The sequence below is a fragment of the Hypanus sabinus genome, chromosome 13 (assembly GCF_030144855.1).
Source record: "Hypanus sabinus isolate sHypSab1 chromosome 13, sHypSab1.hap1, whole genome shotgun sequence".
NCBI lineage: Eukaryota > Metazoa > Chordata > Chondrichthyes > Myliobatiformes > Dasyatidae > Hypanus > Hypanus sabinus.
The window spans coordinates 77275288-77289883 of NC_082718.1; the positions used below are offsets into that span (position 1 = coordinate 77275288).

Here is a 14596-nt window from a genome sequence, read left to right on the forward strand (position 1 = left end):
GATGTTCACCAAGTCACTCTGAATAATAACCTGAGTAGTTGAAGGATTTGACACCAAATCTGTTTATGTTTCAAACACATAGTCAAACAAGCTGCGTACAAAAACTCTGCGCAACACCCGAAACCCAGTGTGGAATGAACGGCTAACGTACCACGGGATCACCGAGGATGATATGCAGAGGAAAACACTCAGGTGAGAAATATGGATACAGCTGTAACTTTGAGGGAAGACCTGCTCCTGCATTCAACCCACAAATTTGGAGAATTCACCGTTCATGATGTTGGTTTGTAGATGGCCCAGATAGAATATGAGGTGCTCTTCCTCAACAAACTCTGATCTGTGGCTCAGTTAGTAGATCTAACGTCTCATTCCAGAAACATAAGGTGATGTTCCAATACAGAGGGAGTCCTGTACCGTCAGAGTTGCCAAGATTGAGAGGATGACATAAAACAGGCCTGTCAGCATTTTTAAGGCAGATGTTTACAAAAAATGTCCTAAGGTGAGAGGGTTATTCCTGCAGTCCTGGTCAGTATTTACTCCTCAACCAAAATCACTTAAACAGGTAGAAAGAAATCACCATTACATTGTTACTTAGGGAAATTTACCGTTAAGAAATCGGCTGTCACAGCCCTTACATTACAATAATAACTGAGATTACAAAAAAGGGCTTAATTGCCTGTGAAGTACTTTGACAGGTTCTGAAAGGGGAATGAAAGTTGCTTTGCAAATAGTTTTTTTTATGAGACCTTCTGGATGATGTAACATTATTATGTTCTTTGTACAATTTTTATAGGGCATATCACATTGACAGGTATATACTGTTGCTATATTCTTCATTCAATTGAATTTAAACATCACCCCCATAAAGTAAAGTGGCCACGGAGTGCACGTTTCTGATCTTCTGTTGCTGTAGCCCATCCACTTTTTTTTTATTGAGTTTTCAAATGATTACAGAAGGAAAGGAAAAAAAATTATCAACCCTTCCCCCTTCCCTTAACCCCTCCCCCTAACATATCCCTATAGAAAGAAAGAAAAAAAAAGAGAAGAAAAAGAAGAAAGAAAGAAAGAGTGCTTGGATATCGGAAGATCCCCACATGCTCCATGGAGTTCATAATAGCTTTAGTATATATATTTATTTATTTCCCCAAATAGCCAGTAATTTTATCTTCGGAGCACCTATATATTTAATCCTATCTTTTGTAAATAAGGGTGCCAAATTTTCAGAAATGTTTCATATTTATCTCAAATTATAAGTAATTTTTTCAAGTGGAGTACAGCTGAAGATTTCATTCTTCTAACAATCTATACTTAAGTATGAATCCAATTTCCAAGTAACTGCAATAGCCTTTTTGGCTACTGCCAATGCAATTCTTATGAATTCTTTGGGTTTCAGTTTTATCCCTTCAATATCGCCTAGTAAAAATAATATTGGGTTATGTGGAAGTTGTGTTCCAATAATTTGATCCAGTAAAACTCTTAAATTTGTCCAAAAAGGTTGAATTTTAAAACAAGACCAAGTAGAATGTAAAAAAGTACCAGTTTCTTGATTACATCGGAAGCACTGATCAGATAAATTTGGGTTTAATTTATTTATTTTTTGTGGTGTAATATATAATTGATGTAAAAAATTATATTGCACTAATCTTAACCAGACATTTGTTGTATTTGTCATATTGTCAAGACGTAGTCTTGACCAACTTGTTTCTTCAATTTTAATATTCAAGTCAGTTTCCCTTTTTTGTCTTGACTTATGAATTCCTTGTTTAATTGCCTGTTTCTGATCCAAACTATACACACAAGAAATAAATTTTTTAATTTTTCCTTTTTGAATTAATTAAAGTTTCTATTTCATTAGGTTTCGGCAATAACACTGTTTGACCCAGTTTATCTCTTAAATAAGCCCTTAATTGGAAATAACAAAAAAGAGTGTTGTTTGATATTTTGTATTTATTCTTTAATTGATCAAATGACATTAATAAACCTCCTTCAAAACAGTCTCCTATATATCTAATCCCTTTTTGAAACCAGTTGTATAAAAGTTGGTTATCTATTGTAAAAGGAATAAGTTTATTTTGAATTAAAGGTCCCTTTGCTAATGAAGATTTCCTTATCTCATCGTCAACATTTATTTTATTCCATAAATCAATCAAATGTTTTAATATAGGAGATTCTTTCTTTTCCCATATCCATTTAGATTCCCACTTATATATAAAATCTTCTGGTATATTTTCTCCTATTTTATTTAGTTCTATTCTAATCCATGCCGGTTTATCTTCATCAAAAAAAGATGCAATAAATCTAAGTTGATTTGCTTTATAATAATTCTTAAAGTTTGGAAGTTGTAACCCTCCTAGGTCAAATTTCCATGTCAATTTTTCCAATGATATTCTTGACATCTTACCTTTCCAAAGGAACTTCCTCACACATTTATTTAACTCTTGAAAAAACTTCTGGGGTAGTTGTGTTGGTAGTGTTTGGAATAAATATTGTAATCTAGGGAATACATTCATTTTTACAGCATTTACTCTGCCTATTAAGGTTATTGGTAACATCATCCATTTATCAAGATCTTCTTGAATTTTTTTCAATAATGGTAAATAATTTAATTTATATAAATTCTTTATATCATTATCAACTCTTATACCTAAATATTTTATACTATTTATCAGCCATCTAAATTGAGTTATTAATCGACATTGACTATAATCTCCTTTAGTAAGAGGTAGAATTTCACTTTTATCCCAATTTATTTTGTAGCCTGATATTTTCCCATATTCTTCCAATCTAGAAGATAATTTACGTAGTGAATACAATGGGTTTGTTAAATAAAGCAGAACATCGTCAGCAAATAAGTTAATCTTGTATTCCTCCTGGTTAACTCTGAAACCCTTAATATCTGGGTCCGATCTAATTAATTCAGCTAATGGTTCTATCGCCAACACAAATAAAGCAGGTGATAATGGACAACCTTATCTAGTTGACCTTGTTAACTGAAATAATGTTGAAATTTGACCATTTGTCACTACTTTAGCTTTGGGATTAGTATTTAAGGTTTTAATCCATTTTATGAAGGATACTCCTAATCCATATTTTTCCAATACCTTAAATAAAAAATCCCATTCCAATCTATCAAATGCTTTTTCTGCATCTAAAGCAACTGCCACACTCATTTCCTCCCTCTTTTGTGCCAAATGAATTATGCTAAGTAAACGGGTTACATTACCTGCCGATTGTCTATTTTCGATAAATCCTGCTTGATCTATATGTATCAATTTTGGTAAGTATTTAGATAATCTACTAGATAAAATTTTTGCTATTATTTTATAATCGGTGTTTAACAAAGAAATAGGTCTATATGATGTTGGCTTTAAAGGATCTCTATCTTTTTTTGGCAATACTATTAAAATAGCTGTCGAAAAAGATTCTGGAAGTTTACGCGTTCTTTCTGCTTGGTGTATTAACTCCATAAAAGGAGGAATTAGTAAATCTTTAAACTTCTGGCAAAATTTGGGCGGAAAACCATCTTCTGGCGATTTATTACTCTGAAGTGATCCTAGAGCTTCTTCGACCTCATAATGTAAAAGGCACATCTAATCCCTTCTGTTCTTCCGAATCCAATTTTGGAAGAGTTATTTGTGATAAAAACCTTTCTATCTCGACATTATCATTTTGTGATTCTGATTGATACAGCTCAGAATAAAAATTCTTAAAAGTTTCATTAATTTCTAAAGGTTTATATGTAATTTTATTTACACTTGTTCTAATTGCATTTATCGTTTTGGAAGTCTGGTCTGCTTTTAACTACCAAGCAAGAATCTCGTGTGATCTTTCACCTAGTTCGTAATATCTCTGTTTAGTTCTCATAATTGCTTTTTCTGTTCGATATGTCTGAAGTGTATTATATTGTAACTTCTTGTTAACAAGTTGTTTTCATTTTTCTTCTGTCATATATCTCTGAGATTCTTTTTCTAATTTTGTAATCTCTTTTTCCAATTGATCTATTTCTACCTAATTCCTTCTTAATTTTAGAAGTGTAACTTAATATCTGGCCTCTCAAATATGCCTTCATTGCTTCCCACAATATAAATTTATTGTCAACTGAATGTGAATTTGTATCTAAAAAAAACTGAATCTGCTTTTTCATAAAATCACAAAAATCTTGACGTTTTAATAATATTGAATTAAAACTCCATCTGTTAAATTGATCCCTCTTATCATAATCATTGTCATTATCAAGGGGGAATGATCTGACAATATTCTTGCTTTATATTCCATATTTTTCACTCTGTCTTGAATATTCGTTGATAATAGAAAAAAATCTATCCTTGAATAAGTTTTGTGTCTATTTGAATAAAATGAATAATCTCTTTCTTTTGGATTAATTCTTCTCCATATATCAATCAAATTTAAATCTTTCATCAATGATAAAGTTAATTTTGCTACTTTTGATTTTGTAACGACCTTTGTTGATCTATCTAAAACTGGGTCTAGACAAAAGTTAAAATCTCCACCTATTAATATTTTGTCATGTGTGTCAGCCAAATTAAAAAAGGCCTCTTGTATAAATTTTACATCATTTTCATTTGGTGCATAAATATTCATAAGAGTCCATAGTTCTGAAAAAAATTTGACAATATATAATTACATATCTCCCCACTGAATCAATTAGTACATTTTGTATTTTAATTGGTAAAGTCTTATTAACCAAAATTGCAACTCCCCTCGCCTTTGAATTAAGTGAAGCTGCAATAACATTCCCGACCCAATCTCTTTTTAATTTCTGATGTTCTATCTCTGTTAAGTGTGTTTCTTGTAAAAAAGCTATATCTATTTTCAATTTCTTAATGTATGTTAAAATACTTTTTCTTTTCACCAGTCCATTAAGCCCATTAACATTAAAACTTTAAAAATTCGGTAAATTAGTCATTATTTTTAATAGGGTTACTCCAATTTATAATACCTAATCTTCCATGTTGCTATGTGTCTTCTCCCCGATCATCCAGGCAAAGAAAGAAAGATAGAAGAAAAATAGATTATAAAGAAAAAAGTAACAAAATACCTCCCTACTAATGTTGTGGATAAAAAACACAACATTACCCCCCTCCGTTGTACGGGTCATGTCAATCGCCATGATTACACACGTGAATCCCGTAGTAATCGATCCGAAGTTCCCCCAGCTCCCCTGTAACGTAAAAAAGTATATATACAAGAAGAAGAAAAAATATCGCTACTCTCAATTAATATTTCTTAAATTTTTACCTTTCTCCCCCTGTATCATATAATTAAGAATATATTTAAATATTCTTCTGTCCTTAAATGTCCATCAACTCCATTCGCTGTCCCTGTCTTCATCTTTAATCTGTTTCACTTTTAAATCTTTGGCTGTGGTTAGCGAATATTTGGGAATTTTTGTACAAACTCTTTGGCATCCCGATAATCAGTAAAAAATCTTCTTTTTCCATCATCCAAAAAAATTATCAGGGTTGCCGGGTGACGCATTATAAATTTATAACCCTTTTCCCATAAAACTTTTTTCGCTGGGTTAAGTTCCTTCTTTCTCTTCAAAAGGCCATAACTTATATCAGGATAGAAAAGAACTGTTTTCCCTTCTATCATCAATGGCCCGTTTCTCTTTCTGGCACGTTGGGCAGCCGCATTCAGGATCTTTTCTTTATCTTGATATCTTAAACATTTTATCAAGATTGATCGTGGGTTTTGATCAACTTGAGGTCTTGGTCTTAAGGCTCTGGGAGCCCTTTCAATTTCAATTAACTGGGTTCCTTCTTCCATTTCCAAATTTTCCAGGATCCATTTTTGAAAAAAATTTATTGGATCCTTTCCCTCTATATCTTCTTTAAGTCCAACAATCTTAATATTATTTTGTCTGCTAAAATTTTCAAGCACATCCACTTTTTCCAACAACTGTTTTCTTTCTGATGTCCAGACAGAAATATTGTCTTCCATTTTATTCATTCTTTCAACGTCTCCCGTTGTTTCTTCCAAGTCTTTAATTTTCTTATTCATTTGTCCTGTTTTTTCTTCATTTTGTCAAACATAATCTTCATATTTTTAATATCTTTTTTAATTACTTTTAATGTTTTTAATACATGCATTATTTGCACCAAAGTTTTTCCTATATCTCCAGAAAAGCTTTTACCTCCATCTTCGTCTGATTTATCCAGAGAATCTGAATCTGCCTCAGATTCACTTTCACTTCCACTTCCAGTTCCAATCGTAGCTGGGATTTGTAGTTCAGGTTGCTCGTGTTTGCGCATGCTCCTTCCTTCACGCATGCGCGATTCTTGTTGCTCTTTTTCTTTGGAGACGGTTGATTTTGCCGCAGTTTCCTGTTCTGTATCGCCGGAGGTAAAATGCACTTGAGTCCGCGGCTCTTTCATGGCGGCGGGCCTTGATTCTTTTCTGACTTGTGTTGTCTTCAAGGTAGTAGTTTTCTTCTGCTTCTGCTTATGAGACATATTTTCGAACAATCTTGAGTATTTATAAGTAATTTTTAGGAAGTATTTACTAACTTTTCTTAACTTAAACATTAAATTACTGTTTTTTTACGGGAGAGCTGGATTTCTGCGTCTCGATCCTACGTCATCACGTGACGTCCTCCCCGCCATCCACTTTAAGGTTTGACATGTTGTGCATTCAGAGATGCTCCTCTGCACACCACTGTTGTAATGTATGGCTATTTGAGTTACTGTCACCTTCCTGTCAGCTTGAACCAGTCTGGCCATTCTCCTCTGACCTCTCTCATTAACAAGAATTTTTGCCCATAGCAGTTCTGCTCAGTGGATGTTTTTTTTTTGTTTTTTGCACATCTCTCTGTAAGCTTTAGAGACTGTTGTGAGTGAAAATCCCAGGAGATCAGCAGTTTCTGAGATACTCAAACCACCCCGTCTGGCACCAATATTCATTCCAAAGTCGATGTCACTTAGGTCACATTTCTTCCACATTTTGATGTTTGGTTTGAACAACAACTGAACCTCTTGACCATGTCTGCATTCTTTTCTGCATCGAGTTGCTGCCATATGATTGGCTGATTAGGTATTTGCATAAACGAGCAGATGTACCTAATAAAGTGGCCACTGAGAGTAAGGCACATTGTAGGATAAATATTGGCCAGAACACTGGAGATAACTTTCTCAATCATGGGATGTTTTACCTTAAAATGAGAGAGGGTAGACTGGGCAGACAATTTCATCCATGAAATAGGTTCAAAAGTTTGTTTATTATCAAAGTATACAACTCTGGAATTCTTTTTCTCCAGATAACCATGAAAACAAGTAAGAAAAGATTAGCAGCACGATCATCAACACTCCTCTCCACACAAAAATGCAACAGGCACATCAACTCCCCAATTCCCCTCCCCCGCACACAAAGAAACAAGAAAGATCAGGTGAAAAACACAGAATATGAAAAAGTAAAAAACTTAAAAAGAAGTCTATAGTCCAAGTCCATATCAAAATGCAGAAAAGCCGGGTAACACTCTCTGGCACAGCAGCAGGCCTTTCCCTCTCCGGCAGCAGAGTGATCCTCCAGTGATCAAAATGCAATCTTCCCTCTCCGTGGCAGAGAGATCCCACCAGTAATCAAATGCAATCTTCCCTCTCCGTGGCAGGGAGATCCCACCAGTAATCAAATGCAATCTTCCCTCTCCGTGGCAGGGAGATCCCACCAGCAATCAAAATGCAATCTTCCCTCTCCGTGGCAGAGGGATCCCACCAGTAATCAAATGCAATCTTCCCTCTCCGTGGCAGAGGGATCCCACCAGCAATCAAAATGCAATCTTCCCTCTCCGTAGCAGAGAGATCCAGCAGTAATCAAAATGCAATCTTCCCTCTCCGTGGCAGAGAGATCCCACCAGCAATCAAAATGCAATCTTCCCTCTCCGTGGCAGAGAGATCCCAGCAGTAATCAAAATGCAATCTTCCCTCTCCGTGGCAGAGAGATCCAGCAGTAATCAAAATGCAATCTTCCCTCTCCGTGGCAGAGAGATCCCAGCAGTAATCAAAATGCAATCTTCCCTCTCCGTGGCAGAGAGATCCCACCAGTAATCAAAATGCAATCTTCCCTCTCCGTGGCAGAGAGATCCCAGCAGTAATCAAAATGCAATCTTCCCTCTCCGTGGCAGAGAGATCCCACCAGTAATCAAAATGCAATCTTCCCTCTCCGTGGCAGAGAGATCCCACCAGTAATCAAAATGCAATCTTCCCTCTCCCTGGCAGAGAGATCCCAGCAGTAATCAAAATGCAATCTTCCCTCTCCATGGCAGAGAGATCCCAGCAGTAATCAAAATGCAATCTTCCCTCTCCGTGGCAGAGAGATCCCACCAGCAATCAAAATGCAATCTTCCCTCTCCGTGGCAGAGAGATCCCACCAGTAATCAAAATGCAATCTTCCCTCTCCGTGGCAGAGAGATCCAGCAGTAATCAAAAGGCAGGCAGGCAGCACTCACCTTGTGCATTCGCCTAGATGTTTCAATCTCCCTTGTTGCTTTAATCAGTGAAATCGAGTCAAACATTGGCTTGCACCCGTCACGCAGTCTTCTTCCACAAGATTTGCGCACATTGCCTCTGCTACCAGAATCCTCTCGGAGACTTGAGTGCTAAAATATCCAGACCATCTCCAAACTGCAAATCACAGGCTCCAATGGTTTCAGAAAAGCATTCAAGGCAAAAAGCAAAGACATAAAAGAAGTGAAATATATGATTTCATGATCTATCCAGAAGATGTCAACTAAAGGAGCATTGTACGCAGGCGTCATCTTGACTGGAAGATACCGTGCTTGAGCAATGCCACTGCCCTGCAGGACTAAACTAGCGTGTCAATCAGCAGTTTTTAGCTATAGTCTCTGGTGCAGGACTGATCCAGTAATCTTATGTCTAGCATTCCAGCTGCCTGAATTCTTTCAATTCCTTTGATCCTGACATCTCATGCACCCCTGAATTTAATTTAATTGTTCTACCACTGGTAGCTATATCCCCAGCTATGCAATGAAATTCCCTTCATAGACAATTCTTCCTCCCTATCTCTCTTCCTCTTAAATCAGTGATTCCCAAAGGGGACAGTTATGAGTCTTAAGGGGGCATTATGGGAAATAGAAGTCTTGGAGATGTTCAAGATTCTTGGGGGGGCTAAGCAGCACCCTAACTTGAGGCACGAGATCTGACTGACAGTTAGGTCAAATAGAAGGATGAGGCCCTGGAACACAGGAAGTGTTCTCTGCAGGCAGTGAGCACACGTTGTTACAACACGTCTGAAACTCGGCAATCTCATCTGACCTTATCAACCAAACAGACATTACTGGGATGCATAAATTAGCAACCAGGGTGCCCAACAGTTCACAAACAAGAGAAAATCTGGCAGATGCTGGAAATCTGAGCAGCACACACAAAATGCTGGAGGAACTCAGCGGGCCAGGCAGCATCTATGGAAAAGAGTGAACAGCCGAGACCCTTCAGCAGGACTGGAGAAAAAAAGATGAGGAGTCAGAGTTAGAAGGTGAGGGGAGGGGAGGGGAGGGAGAAACACAAGCAGATAAGTGAGACCCTGGGGGGGGGCAAGGTGTGAAGTAAAGAGCTAGAATGTTGATTGGTGAAAGAGATACAAGGCTGAAAAAGGGGGAATCTAATAGGAAAGGACAGATGGCCACAGAAGAAAGTAAAAGGAAGAGGATCACCAAAGGGAGGCGATGGGCAGGCAAGGAGATAAGATGAGAGAGGGAAAGGGGGATGGGGAGTAGGGAAAGGGGGCATTACTGGAAGTTTGAGAAATTGATGTTCATGCCATCAGGTTGGAGGCTACCCAGACAGAATATAACATGTGCTCCTCCAACCTGAGTGTGGCCTCATCGTGACAGTAGAGAGGTCATGGATGGACATATGGGAATGGGAAGTGGAACTAAAATGGGTGGCCACTGGGAGATGCCACTGTTTCTGGTGGATGGAGCGTGCGTGCTCAGGTGTCTTTTATTCCATAGATGCTGTCTGGGCTGCTGAGTAACTCCAGCATTTTGTGTGTCTTGCCCAACAGTTCCCCTTGACTTTTAGCACAGAATGAGTTCATGGAATGTAACAGCTGGTAAGTCGAGTACATCCTCTCAACTTTCTCTACGGATCTATGGAAAACAGGTCATGCAACAACACAGTGCTGGCCGGAACTAAACAGTGAAGTTAGAGCCAATCAGTGAACCTGCAGACCCCAAGGATTCCTCTTGAGGTGTTCAAAGTGACCTTGGCTTCATATGCGCAGTCAAGAACAGTCTTTGGGGATTATGAGACTTTACATGCTCGGTCAATCATGCTAACTGAAATAGTATAAAGGTAGCTTGCCAAACACCAGCTCTGTCCTGATTAACATTCAGATTCCAATCTGAATCCTTGTCAACATAATTTTCGCTGTTGTGGTTGTCTTCATCTTCACCTTGCTGTTCCTTTACATGCCATTATCATTGTTCCATCCATGTCAATGCTGCTTTCACCAATATGCATTCCCAGTTTGTGTTAATTTTTAATTTTAATTTAGCCCCATTAATGATGGATAAATACATATGGCGCGATTTCTGTGAGTCTGAAGGTGGTGACACCTGGAATTCTAATCCTGCTAAGAAACAGAAACTATAGAAAGTGCACCAATATAATTTTACACACCTGGAGTATGATATTATTCCATTCCTGTCAGATCAGTGATGACCCATGTGTCTTATTTGTAATGCTGTATTGTCTAATGAAGCCATGAAACCATCAAGATTGCAGGAACACTTCTGTAAAAGACTCCCTGAAAAGGCTAATTATGGTATTACTCAGTTCCAGAAGATGAAAGAAGCATTTGAACACTCGAATCAATTGCCAAGAAAGCTAAAAATTATCTTGATAGTGGTCTAATTGCTTCTTATAACATTTCCAAAATGATTGCAAAGTGTGGAAAATCTCATACAATTGATAACACCTGCTGTATCAGAAGTGCTCACCGTGTTCTCAAAATGGATACCAGTATTTTAAAATCAATTCCTCTGAGTAATAACTCAACAATTATGCCAAGATAATGCTTGCTTCTTCACACTGAAGTGTGTTGGCTGTGAAAAGGCTGCTGCTTAAAGCGTTTCTTTGATCTGTTTGACACTGGTTGAATTTTTACTCAAAGTTGACAAGAGCTTGGGGAACAAGATTGAAGTTATACTTGGAGATGCGGCATACCTAGCCGATATGTATGACAAAATTAACATTCTAAATATGAAACTGCAGAGTGAGGATTTCAGTTTAATCCAGGCAAAAGTTTTCCATCAGAAAACTGAAATGTATAAGCAAAACATTGGGAGAAGAATGTTCTCACAATTTCCCTGCATGAAAGTATGGCATTCTCTTTCACAGATGGTGATTTGCAAGAGTACTGCTTATACCTGTAGTCACTGGAGAAAGATTTTCAGAATTGATTCAAGGATTTGATCGATCTGGAAATTCCAGACTGGGTAATTAACCCATTTCTTTGCAAGGTAGAAGAACAGGAAGGGAGCTTGCAAGAAGAAATAATCAAAATTCAGAATGATGAAGTAGCAAAAACATTTTTCAAAAATGTTGGCTTTTGTGGTATGTGGCTAACCGTCATATGAAGTTTCCTGGTCTTTGGAGAAGAGCCAAACTGTTCTTCATTGCATTTCCATCCTCCTACCTTGTTGAAAAAGGTTTCAGTGCAGTGAACCACATACTCACAGAAACCAGAAACTACTTGGACATTGTTATGTGTGGGGTCTTAAAGTTTTCACTGTGATGACTTGAACCAGATATTTCAACTCTTACTAAAAACCATCAAGCTCAAGGATGACATTGATATCGAAGGTGCTGTGTAAGCTAGGTTTAAAAACAAAAATTTAAAACAGGATAACTTTTCTCATGTTAGCATATGGTAGACATGTTTACACTACGGGGAGTGCTGGAAAGTATATTGTGCCTAACGGGGGCATTGACAAGGATGAAGATGCTTTAGAGGGGCATTGACAAGTTTGAAAGTGCTTTGGGCTAAAAAAGTTTGTGAAAGACTACCTTAAACAAACATTTGGTCAGGTGCAGGAATATATTCTTGTCAAATTTTGTTTCTTGATGCTGTTGCCAAGTATTTCAGAACATTTTACTGCATTGAAGACTGCGCATAAGTTCAAATTGTTTGATCTATTCAACCTGAATTGATATTTTTTCCCCCAATACAGGATATCTGTCCTGGATGAAGATAAATTTGGTCATAATGAATTCATTGGAGAGACCAGGGTTTCTCTAAAGAAACTCAAACCTAACCAAGTAAAGAACTTCAACATCTGTCTGGAGAGAGTTGTGCCGGTAAGGGTTTCCTTGTGATTACTCTTCAGGGCTTATTCAGGATCACAGCTGGAGTCCAAAATCAGCTTCAGCAGCTTTGATGGTGAGTACACCTCTCCAGAATATGCTGGATGTGGCACAATTAAGAACTAAGCGGTTGCAGTAACTAAGCAGCAGAGTAAGGGTGCTGATAGTGTAGGTATTGTGTAGCTTATTCTTTTGCTCGCAGATTCAGAGGATGCCAGGACATTTCAGGGCAGGAAGGCCAATCCCCATTCCATAACTTTCATTTGTGGGACGGCCTGATATTTAGACTGTAACAAGAGGCATGTTAGGAATACCTTTTATGTAGATTTGAACTGACAATTAGAACCAGTGTAGAGTGACAAACACTGCTTATTTCATCACATCCTTCCACCCAGTCCGTCACCATGGTGCACTGCATCTGGAAGGCCAATAGTATCATTAACAATGCCAAACACTCTGGTCTTTCCCTTTTCTCTCATCTACTCTGTAAGAGAAGATGCAGTAGCTTGTCTGTCCATACAACCAGACTCAAGAACAGCTTCTTCCCTATTGCCATCGGACTCCTGACCTAATCACCCCATTCCCGGTGGTGCCGCCAAGTTTTCAAACCCTTAATGCTCCTTCTTCCGTTATTGTCACCTTAGGACTTCTTTGAGCACTGCCTTGGTTTGCAGTACTCTACGTTGCCCCGTTTCATTGTTTATTGCACCCTTGGCTGTATTTATTGGTGCATTTATTATCACTCTGTACTACTGTTTGCTCTAAATGCCAGAAGCATAACAGGCAGTAACTAACTAATTTATTATCACTCTGTATACTGCTTACTTCCTAAGCTGCCCCAGAGCAAGGAATTTCATTGCACCCTGGTGTATATGAAAATGACAATAAACTAATCTGATTCCGACACTGATCCAGTTGCTAAGCTTCATCCTTAATATATTGTGAATATTCCCACAGGTAAAGCGAGGTTCTACAGTTGGATCCACACGGGGAATGTCACTTTACGAGGATGAGGTAAACGTGGCTTCATTGCTTTTCTATACTGTGCTTTGTTCACACTTAGCAGTTTGGATAGAGAGGAGGGCTGTTAGCCCCCTCCCATTGGCAACCTTGTTAGCCTGGTACCATTTCCTATAGTTCCCCAAGTACCTTTGGCAGAGTTCACTTAGCACTTCATTGACGGCGTTTAAGAGGTGTTTAAGATCACGAGGGGCATAGATACAATGATTGCACACACCTTTTTCCAGGGTTGAGTATTCAAAAATCCGAGAGCATAGATTTATGGCAAGAGGGGAGAGGCTTAATATCCCAGGCCGTGCTCTTTTCTCGGTGCTGCTATCAGTCAGAAGGTACAAGAGCCTCAGGACTCGCGCCACCAGGTTCAAGGACAGCTACTACCCCACAACCATCAGGCTCTTGAATAAAAGGGGATAACTACACTCACTTGCCCCATCATTGTGATGTTCTCACAACCAATGATCTCACTTTCAGGACTCTTTACCTTATGTTTTCATTATTTATTGTTATTTATTTATATTTGCATTTGCACAGTTTGTTGATTTCTGCCCTCTTGCTGATCTTTCATTGATCCTGTTATAGTTGCTATTCTGTAGATTTGCTGAACATGCCCAGAGGTAAATGAATCTCAGGGTTGTGTATGGTGACAAATACGTACACGGATAGTAAAAATTACTTTAAACTTTGAAGATTTCAATAGGTACATTTAATGTCAGAGAAATGTATACAATATACATCCTGAAATTCTTTTTCTTTGCAAACATCCATGGAAACAGGGGAGTGCCCCAAAGAGTGACTGACAGTTAAATGATAGAACCCCAAAACCCCCCAGGTCCCCCCTCCCACACATAAGCAGCAGCAAAACAACAACACCCCCTCCCACCAGCAAAAAAAGCACCTGCACCCTCCACCGAGCACTGGAGTGTGCAGCAAAACATCAATAAAGACACAGACTTGCAGAACCCCAAAGACTACTCGTTCACCCGGTAATTCGACATACCACAGGCTCTCTCTCTCTCACTAATAAGGGAAAAAGATGTATCCCCGTTTCACAGTGAGAGGGAGACATAACAAACAATTGACCGATTTAGGGTGTTAAAAGTCTGTTGCATTGCTTTTTCCGAACTCTTGTGCCCAAAGAACTCTGAGCATGCAGCCAGCAGCTAACACGCTGCTTTCAATCTTCTGTGTACTCCCGGGACACATCAGGCAGCGCCACCCACCTCGAATCTGCT

At 38.3% G+C, this 14596-nt stretch overlaps 1 protein-coding gene across 6 annotated transcripts in view; it reads left to right on the top strand.

Moving 5' to 3' along the window:
- Positions 1–14596, top strand: part of rph3ab (rabphilin 3A homolog (mouse), b) — a 269820-nt gene that overhangs the window by 227514 nt on the left and 27710 nt on the right. For all 6 annotated transcript variants that reach the window (XM_059987937.1, XM_059987939.1, XM_059987936.1 and 3 more), the window contains 3 exons: positions 83–192; positions 12212–12338; positions 13302–13358. In XM_059987937.1, coding sequence (XP_059843920.1) covers positions 83–192; positions 12212–12338; positions 13302–13358 — 294 coding nt within the window. The remainder of the gene's footprint in view (positions 1–82; positions 193–12211; positions 12339–13301; positions 13359–14596) is intronic.